The sequence below is a fragment of the Antechinus flavipes genome, chromosome 5, assembly GCF_016432865.1.
Source record: "Antechinus flavipes isolate AdamAnt ecotype Samford, QLD, Australia chromosome 5, AdamAnt_v2, whole genome shotgun sequence".
Classification (NCBI taxonomy): Eukaryota; Metazoa; Chordata; class Mammalia; order Dasyuromorphia; family Dasyuridae; genus Antechinus; species Antechinus flavipes.
This window is the reverse complement of record NC_067402.1, coordinates 36,214,697-36,224,717: the sequence shown is the minus strand read 5'-3', so window position 1 is coordinate 36,224,717 and position 10,021 is coordinate 36,214,697. Positions and strand designations below refer to the sequence as shown.

The following is a 10,021-nucleotide window of genomic DNA, read 5'->3' as shown; positions in this document are numbered from 1 at the left end:
GCCCTGCTGGGGAAGGTATATAAACGGATCCAACTAGATTGGAAAGCAATTTGGAACTATATTCCCAAATTCATTAAACTGCAGACTCTTTGACCTAGGGTTACCATTTTTAGTTATATATTTTAGAGAGACTAAAAATAGATGGAAAGGATTCATTATAGAAAAATAATTTATAGCAATATTTTTTGGTGTCACAAAGACCTGGAAACAAAGTCTGAACAAATTATGGCATTTGACTATAACCTTATTCTTTGAGAAATGACAAAAAAGAACAGATTTAGAGAAACAGAGGAAAACTTGCATAAATTGATGTGCAGAGTGAAATGAACAAGAACCAGAAGAACAATTGTAAAGGAAAACAAATTTGAACAACTTAAGAACCAAACATTACTTTGTATGACTGAAGATGGATTCTTCCTACTTCTTGGCAGAGAGGCGGTAGGCTGTCCGTGCAGAAAGAAATATATTTTCAGATAGTCTTAAGGCATGAATTTGTTTTATTTAATTATACTTTTAATTACTTAGAGAACTGGCCAGAGGGGTTAGTAATAGTAATTTTAAGAAATAAAATTAAAGAAAATCATCAGTGAAACATTTGAAAAAACACACAAGAAAAATCAGTAATGCTCAGAAGAAAGGAAGACGCAGACAGTCTTGATATCATGTTAAATTTAATGTATAATTTTTAAAAAGAAACAAATGTGATTGAAATTAAGTTTCATATACAATTTTTTGCTGTTCTTTATAAATGAAAATATTCACATCTGTCAAATTAATGAAAAAGGAAAGACAAGACCCAAAAGATTATGAGAGATTAGCTTATTTAACAAGCTTTGATACATCTGGACAAACAAAAACCCCAAGAGACATTTTCTACATTCTGGTACTAAAATTCACATGGTAAGAGACTGCAAGGATGAATATGATTTATCTCCATTCCTACTCCCCAATCTCCTGATTCCATTTCACACCAAAATCTTGACTAACCTGCATGTTTGGGTTCTGAACAACAGCTTGAAGAGCGTTGGGTTTGGAAATAGGAGACAGGGATTCCGTCTGTGTCCAAGAAGTTTCTGCTCTATGGGCCCATTCTTTCTAATAGGGTAAATGTGGTAATAATGTTCACACCACCTACCTCACAGGATTGTTAGAAGGAAACAATGAGCTCAACATTTCTATAGCAAGTTCAAGTGGACAAAGTGCTTTTGTGTTCACTCTCACATGAGTGTTCTAGCAATGCTGGAGGTAGGGACTATCACTATTATTTTTTCTACTTTACAAAAAAAGAAATTTCAAGTTAGGGGTTAATTGCTTTGCCCGTGGGCATGCATTTGAACTCAGATATTATTGACTCTTGTTTTATCTATTACAACAAAGGAAACCTTAAAGTATTTATTTTTAAGGAGGAAAAAAAAGGACTTCACAAGACGGAACCTAATTATAAATCTGTAATTTTATAACAAACATAGAATAGCCCAAAAGAACAAAAACTTGCTATTATCTGACATAGAAGAATTTTATTGTGTGTACATTGTGCAATTTGGTCAGTTCCAAGTCTATATGGTTGATATATTAAATGTGTATTTTAAGATTACAGGGCTAAAAAGGAAAAGCATGTGTAACAGGAAGGACATGTCTGTATGCTGTACACTTCAGCTCTCAAAAAAATATCCTCCCAGGAGAACCTCCTTTGCTTTAGCGACATGGAAGAAAAGCCCTCAGAAGGACGAGAAGATGGACCCCCAGGGATCTTCCTGTGCAGAGATGGCACATCCAGGAATAAGCACATGCCCAAGAGCCCCTGTGGCAGCAACACAGTTAGCAGCAGAAGCTATTTTATGGGGCACAAAAACCCATGGTAGTAGACAATGGTTATAGACAAAGGAGCCCTGCGAGGTGTGTGGTGTGAACATTTTCATCTATCCATCTCTCCCTAAAGGAGCTATCCAACAGAACATGCCTCCTCTGGTTCATTCTCTGTCCACAAAGATAGCACAAACATGGATGAGCCATTAAATCGTGATTTTACAAAATCTCCACCGACCCGCCCACAATTTCTGAGCACGCAGGTCCTGTTTGTGAGCATTTAAGAAGATGTCTTCATCACTACGTAGAAAGGCGTATCAAGGATTGGACAGCAGTCACAGACAGAGGCAAAGGATGTTAGAAGTGGAAGCCTTCAGGGTCAGCATGTTTACTGCGTCCCCCAAACTGACACACAGGATTACTTAACTCACTCCCAACCACTCCCCATGCCCCAAGCTTTGCTCTGGCCACCTCTGTCTCCCGCCAAAGTGCTCCATGCTAGCTAAATTTAAAAAAACCAAAATCCTTTTTTTTCTCCTTCAAAAAATTTCAAATTACCCCACTTAAGATAATAGGAGTCAACTTGTGCCATCATAGAGGATTAGTAAGAGATTTAAACCCAAACTGTCACTCACCACCTGTCCAGCAGTGTTTAGCCACACTGAACAAACCACTATGCAAAAGCCAGTCACCGGGAGTGAATGAACTGCCTTTATTCCTTGTGAATCCCATGTCGGGCACAGAGCAGTGGTTCCTCCCCACCTGATGAAAGGGTAGTGTTCTGGTGGTTGACACCAGTCGGAGACGTTCTCACCTGCATCCAGTCTTGGAGAGACTGAGTCTAAGCCGTGCTCATCAGTGCACGAAGGAGACACGCCTTCATTTGGAATCCACATCGTAAACTGGGACACCCATTGCACCGGCAGCTCACCCCTGCAGCCCATAGACATGCACCTTCCCTGCCCTGTCTGGATGGGTTTGTATGAAAAACACAGAACATCCTGCACACAACAAGCCACTTGGTAGTTTTAGCGAGCAGAGACCACTATCGCTAATGCTGCGGGGACAGAGATCAGAACGTTTGTGGCTTCTTCACGAGACAGAACACAAGGCCCTGCCAGCCCGACAATTCACAGGCCTAACGGACTCGCGAGTGGAGAAACTGGGCGCTCCCCTCTGCAGACGCAGCACTAAGACCCGCCCGTGATTCCTGCCCCCGGAGAAGCGCCACGACTCACTAGAGAAAGCGGAGAAGCACAGAGACAGTTTCACACAATAAGGATGGGGTTTTCTGAAGGACGGAGGAGATGGTGGGAAAACTGGCTGGGAACTATACAAGAGAATGGTGTGGAGGGGTGGTCACCGGGATTAGGGGACGAAGCTCAGCCCAGAGAAATGGAACCACCAGAGAGACAAGGAAGGCTGGGATGCAGAAACAGGCCCTAGGAGAGGTTTCCCAGCTAGTCCAGAGAGGTCTCAGTAAGCCTTTGTTCTCATGGAAGTCAAAATGGAACCGATGTTTCATGTTTTTTTTGAAGCTGGCTCTGAAGTCTGAGGGAGCCAGTGGCTGCTCGGTCTGGGGTTGAATCAGCTTCTCCCCAAGGAGGATGGCCGCATGCCCTCCGTAGTCTCTCACCCGAGAGCTGACCAGTAGCCAAGAGTCCTCCATGACGGCCCAGGAGCCGTCGGTGCTCCGTGTCGCCCAAGTCTGCCCTGTCGTGTGGTCCTGACGTGGCCCAAGGTCAGGGGAGGAGGGAAGAGTCTTGTCACGACCACCACGCCAAGAGACGACTGAAAGCTGCAGATCAAAACTCAATTCAGAAGCACCCCGAAGCCTGTGGATGGAGAGTGCTCCGCTGAGGCGTCCCTGTCTCCTCGGCTCGTTTTCTGGAGGATGGAGATGGGTGGCTGTTTTCCGGCAGAATTGCCTTGACGGTGGGGCAGCAGGCCAGCTCCCAAAGGGAGCCGTGAGATGCCTTCTACGTTTTGGATTAAGACAAGGATACAGTGGTCCATTTTTCTTCCAGTCGGAACTAATGAAACGTACGTCTCCGATAGCTGTCAGCAGCAAGATGGTTGGTTTTTGTTTTCTTCATGCAGAATTTGGCATTTCTATGCCAGTCTGAAATAGCATTTTAGCAGCTGCTGTCCATTCCACACCCTGCATCCCTTCATGTGAAATAGCGACATGGTGTGGAGTCAATATAACAGTGGGAAGTGCATTTCAATTCCCCATAAGACCTGAGACAAAAAAGAGAACCTTGGGTCAGGAAGAATTCTACAATTACCATGGGATCTTGCGCTCTGAGAGGTGGAAGGAGCCTGAATGATAACAGCTAGCACTGAGAGCTTTACAAACACCATCATCCTCAGGACAACTGTGGGAGGTAGGTGCTATTCTCATCTCCATTTTACACAAGAGGAAACTGAGAGACGGAGGTAATCTCTCGGGAAGTAAGCTGGAATTGGATTGAATTCATATCTTCCTGGCTCCGAGCTAAGCACTCTATGCACTGGACCATGTGGATACCTCCTTAGAGATCATCTTGTCCCCAGACAAATTTTGGGTACAACCCCATATGGAGTCTTGTAACTGAATATGAAGGTTGCAAAATTATGATTTATTTTCAGTAAATGTTTGATTTATATAGCAGTCTCATATACCTATATACCCAAGGGTTGCATAAAAATTTGTCAGGTGAAAAGGGGTCATGAGTGGGAAAAGTTTAAAAAGCCCTGGTCTAGTCCAAAAGCTCTTTACTTTTTGTCATTGACCCCTTTGGGCAGTGTCCAGTGAACCCTGTGGACCCCTTCTCAAATTCTGACTTTAAATGAACAAAATGAAATACAGAGGATTGCAAAAAAATACTATTTAGGAATAATCTACTTATATCTATTATATAAAATATAAATAAATATAATCTAAATAATTACAAATTTTTTAAATGTAATAAAAACATAGCTTGAAATCAAATTTTTAGATCTCTGGGTTGGGAATTCAGACCCCAAATGAATTCCTGGTCTAGTGGAATGCACTCACATTTCACAGATGAAAAACAACAACAACAACAAAAAAAAATTCAAATAGGTGAAATCAAAGAACTGGGATTTTAGCCTAAATTTTTCTCCAGTGCCAATGAGAAGGAGCCTTTAAGAAGTTCTCTTTTGAGGGAGGAGTTGTTATAAGTAATTGCCCAATAAACATTTATCAAGCACCTACTATGTGCCAGTCACCATCCTAAGTGCTTAGGACACAAAGAGAGGCAAAGACAAGGAGTTTACAATCTAATGGAATTATAATTGTCCATTATAAAAGTCAGTCATCCCAACCTTGGCTTCTCTTCCCCCCCTCCACATTTAACCTCCAGGAAGGCATTTCCCTCTTTTTGACGGCCGCACCCCTGTGTTAATGCCCAGCCAGAGTCCTCCGTAATCCTTCTCTTATTCTTCATTGCCCACGCTGCCAGTATTTGGCTAAGTCTTCTTGGTTCTCCCCCGTGTACAAGCGTAAATGATTTTTTTCCTTCCCTCATACGGCCATCACCTACTCGGACCCTTATCTCCTCTCTCCCCAGCCTCGTGATAGCCCCGACTGATTTCCACAATTCCAGTCTCTGCCCTCGTATGGCCTCAGACACAGATCTCACCACGTCATTCCCTTGCTCAGATCCATTCAGTGGTTCTCTGTGGCCTTGAGAATAAAAGACGTTTCCTAGCCTGGAATTTCCAGTTCTTGACAGTCTGGTTCCTCCTAACAGCCTGGCGCTTTGCCCTCTCTATCCCGGACGGACTGGATGAGGAGCTTTCCCTGGGCTTCCTTGAATTCCTACAAACCATTTCATTCTACAACATTCTCCCTGCTCATCTTTGCCTATTTTTTTTCCCACGGAGCCTCTGAGCCCGGGGGTCGGAGCCCTCTCCCTCCTCAGCTTTTCCTAGACTTCTCAGCGCCTTGTGCTGTGTTTATGTGCGCACAGGGGAGACAATCGGCTCCTCTCCAGCCCAGGCGAGCCGAGCTCCTGAAGAGAAGGGGCGGTTTTCTGTCCCGGCACCCTCGGGGTCCAGCACGGGGCCGCGCAGTGTTTGTGCACCGGGGTTTGGGATGGAAAGGGGGGTGTCTGCCCCACCCAACCCCGAGCATGACTTCAGCTTCCCACAATCCCCCTGCAGCCTCCAAACCTGGTTAATGAGTAGCCACTGCTGGATCCCTCCTCTACAGACATGATAGCTGACAGGAAACAGGAGGAAGGCTGATGGGGGAGAAAGCCTCTCCGAGGACAGATGAGGCCGGGAATAATCAGGAGATAATGTGATGAGCAGCGCTGGCTGGATGCACCAAACGTGCCCCCCTCCCATCGGGCTCCAGAGCCTGGCTTCCCAGGAGGGCAGCCTCCCACGTGCCGCCCTAGCCGTCAGGAGAGCCACCTTTCACCAACGCGGATGGCCACCAGCCTCGGCCCTTCAGCTTCCTGCAATCTCTGGGGCTCCTCTTGGCTCTGTTCGGTTCATCCCACTGCTTTTCTTCCCTCTCCCAGGATGCAATATTTCTCTAGTGTGGAAAGCCCAACCAGTCTCCCTTGGGGGAGGGAGGGAATCCACTGGGACCTATTTCTCCACCTCTCCCAGAAAACACCGCGCCCCCTTCTTTATCAATGAGAAGCGTTATTCCCATTAGCCTCTGAACTCCTTGGCATCGTCTGTCTTTCTTCGCTGCCCTGGTGCTCAGCACAGTGCCGGGCACTTAGTAGGTGCTGACCTGTTCATTTAGAATGCAGAAAGGAATGGGTCCCTCAGCACAGCGGGGTCCCTCGCTTGGGTACAACCCCATAGGGAGTTGTTTTGAGTATCTGGAGACACTGGAGAGCCTCAAGTTCAAGGTTATCTTAGGCCAGCCTCCTCCTTTTCTGGAGGCACAGAAGCAAAGCAGCCTGTTCCTGGACATGGGGCTGGTCAACAGACGAGAACTAGGGCTGGGGACGCAGGCTCCTCCTCCGAGTCTGTCACCTCCCGACAGCAGAGGATGGAGGCCGTGGGCTGTCCACTGGTGGGCCAGTCCTTCCCCATGGGACCAGTCCATCTCTTTTTTTTCCCTAATCATAGCATTCATTGGGCTCCTCCTCCATCATTTATAATCATCGCGTGCAACGTATTTACACCTGCCATGAGCCTTTCGTTATTTGTGGGTAATCTTCAACCTGAAGGATCACTCCCCTACCCCCATTATCTCCTCTCTGTGGATGCTGGAGGTGGCTCAGTGGATACAGCACTGGACCTGGCTAAGTTAGGAAGCCGTGACTTAAACCCGGCCTCAGACACCCTGTGGGATCCTGGACAAATAACGTAATTCCAGAACACCCGTTTTCTCATCTAAAAAATAGGGGAAACAATGGCGGCCATCTTGCAGGGAGGTTATTGTGAGAATATAGGTTCTTGTTTGTGAGAATATACTTTCTTGAGGATAGGGAATCTGTCTCTCCTTCTAGCTCCGGCTCTTTACATGGTACCAGATAGAGACTGGACCCGTGATTTCACAGGCATAAGGCGCCTTGGTGAGGAGCTTCTTCTGCCAGGGCAGACTGGCCCCTTTCCTTTAACCGAGTTCTCTAGAAACCTGAGAAGCTATTAAGTGTTTGATCCAGGCTTGTGCTGCAAGTATATATACAAGGTAGCACTTGAACCCAGGCCTTTCTGCTTCCATGGCCAGTCTACTCTCACAGGCACACATTATGTGTTTAATAGTTGCTCATTGATTAACTGGTTTTCACAAAATTAAGGCTTTCCACATTGATTTTTTTTTTCTTTCCAATCATATTTCCCTTTCCCAAAGGGCAACTTCAGTGACAAAGCAGTGGAAGGAATTGCCCGAGATTATAGTTACTGAGAGCAGGAGACTCATCTCTCCTAATTCCAGCCCAAGAATGGAAAAAGGAAAATAGTTGAACAAGGAATTGTCTGACAAAAATGCCAGCCCAGGTAGCTTTTGAGTGCAACAGGTTACCTGCCAGAGTTCAAGCCAGACGTTAATCAGGATGTTGGACTGGACGAGGGCTGCTGAATGGGTAGAAATAGTTTTGAAAAGCGGTTTGTGGCTGGGTGGCTGCTAAGAATGGGTTAACACAAAAGCTGGGCCTATGTGAGCTTTTCTTTCTTTTTTTAATCTCTTCCTTTATCTTCCTTGAGACAATATAATATCTTGTAAGATATCATTCAGTATTCAGAAACCCAGGCTCTTTCTATGGAAAGCTCTTTTTCAGCTGCCTAATTTGAGACTACCAGGAAGAAAGCCCATGGAAAATCTCTCATTTTTGGAAATGTGATCGGACCAAGAGTATGCAAGGACAGTGTTTTATTCTTCATCACATCCCTTCGGCTCTTACTGCAGTTATCTTAGATACAGTAAGTACTCAATAGTCATTTGTTCAATCTGATGCAATTGCTTTGTTGCTCGTGACTCTCTTTCCATTCACCCCTAATTTCTCTCTCCAAACTCATGGTCAAGGAAGCACAAGTATTCAACATCATTTGGGGGCAGAGGGTAAAGAAGGTTTTCTCATGAAATTTTTAAAAAATCATGCATAGGAACAGATAGCTTTGTCCTTGCATCGGCTCAAGAGTGATGCAAACTGCTTTCCCCTCCCTCTATCCCTGTGGGCACAGCATGCTCCCAGGAGAAATAATTTGTGCTTTCAAGTAATTGTGGCCGAGACAAAAACTGACTTGCTTAAATCCCTTTTGCATACACTCAAACAAGGTATCGCGGCATCCCTACCCGGGGAGATAGGTCTCGCAAGTCAGATAGCCAAAGTCCCTTCCGTCACAGTCTTCCACACCTTCGTGCCGATAGCCGTCGCCACAATACGCTCGATGACATCCTAAGCGGGCACAGGAAGACAGCAGCGCTCAGGTGAATGGGGAGACTGGCTTTGGGTCCCCTTCCTGCCTCATCAAGGAGGACGCCATAGCTAAAAGGCCTTTTGCAGTTAGCAAGAACTTGTGTATTAAGATCTATCGACTGGGCTACGTCGATCAGCGACCTCCATGTACGAGGTTGAGAGGTTGGGGGAAGTCAACAGCCAGAGCCAGAGACCCAAATTATTTGCAGTGGGACTCTGCAGTTTAAATGAGTGTAAGTTGTTAAAAGGTATGTCTGGTCCACTCATTTGTGTGGGAAAGAAAGAGGCAACTGATGGACCACCCCAACCCTTATTACTACCCTTTCCCTGCCCTTATTCACTTCATTACTCGTCAGTGTCTCTACTGATGAAGAAACTGGATAGAACTCAAATCATCTCATTTGGAGGAGCCTCTGGCAAACACGCTCTCCCGACAATTAGAGAAGACCCTTCGCCTTCCTCCCAAAAGCCTGTGTGCCGACATCCTCTGCACCCCCGTTCCTGACGTAATCCCTGAGCCTGCCCGTCCTTCTCACTGAGACTCGCCTCCTGGCCCAGGGCACCTGGCCCGCACTTACTGATGCAGTCGTCAGCCACCATGTTGTTGCCATCATCACACTCTTCCCCGGGCTGTAGGACTCCGTCTCCACAAGAGCTGCCTTCGTCTACAGGGTAATCCACAGGATAGAAAGGGGTAAGCTATCCAAACAAACACACAACAATTACCGGGAGAGGACAACAGACTTCCAAGGAACAAGAAAGAAAACATTTGAAACGATGGAGTCTGAATGCATAATATTTTCAGTTTTGTTTTTTTCTTTCTCATGGTTTTTCCCTTTTATTCTGATTCTTCTTTCACAATATGACTAATGTTTAATATAATTATATAGCTATAATCTATTACAGATTGTCATCTTGAGAAGAGAGAAAAAATGTAAATCAAAATATCATAAAATGAAATCTTGAAATCTAATAAACTAAAAAAAAAGAAAAACTTTGAAAAAGAATACATTTGAACTTGGAAATAAATATATTTGGGGCAGGGGAGTACAAGGGAAACACTACCAAGGCGGCAATAGTATTCCACATAGGTTTTATTAAATTGCCAGAGGATCTCTGGCTGAGGGGAAATCTGGTGTCTTGGATAGAGAGTTAATGTGGAATCAGGAAGCCCAGGATTCAGTTCCTGTCTCTAATTTTCCCGTCCTGGCTATGTGAACATGGCAAAGCATTTAGCCTCTCTCAGTTTCAGTTTCCTCATCTGAGTAAAATGAGTAAGATAGAGGAAGGAAAAGAATTTGGAATTCAATATTGAATTAGAA

At 45.1% G+C, this 10,021-nt stretch overlaps 1 protein-coding gene across 6 annotated transcripts in view; it reads right to left on the bottom strand.

Annotated features, from left to right (window-relative positions):
- Positions 1 to 654: 654 nt before the first annotated feature.
- Positions 655 to 10,021, bottom strand: part of COLQ (collagen like tail subunit of asymmetric acetylcholinesterase) — a 73,305-nt gene continuing 63,938 nt past the window's right edge. For 3 of the 6 annotated variants that reach the window (XM_051963120.1, XM_051963122.1, XM_051963121.1), the window contains 3 exons: positions 9,278 to 9,398; positions 8,576 to 8,678; positions 655 to 4,047 (listed from right to left, as the gene is read on the bottom strand). In XM_051963120.1, coding sequence (XP_051819080.1) covers positions 3,978 to 4,047; positions 8,576 to 8,678; positions 9,278 to 9,398 — 294 coding nt within the window. In that variant the 3' untranslated portion in view covers positions 655 to 3,977. The remainder of the gene's footprint in view (positions 4,048 to 8,575; positions 8,679 to 9,277; positions 9,399 to 10,021) is intronic. The other 3 variants (XM_051963123.1, XM_051963125.1, XM_051963124.1) reach the window with 3 other exon arrangements.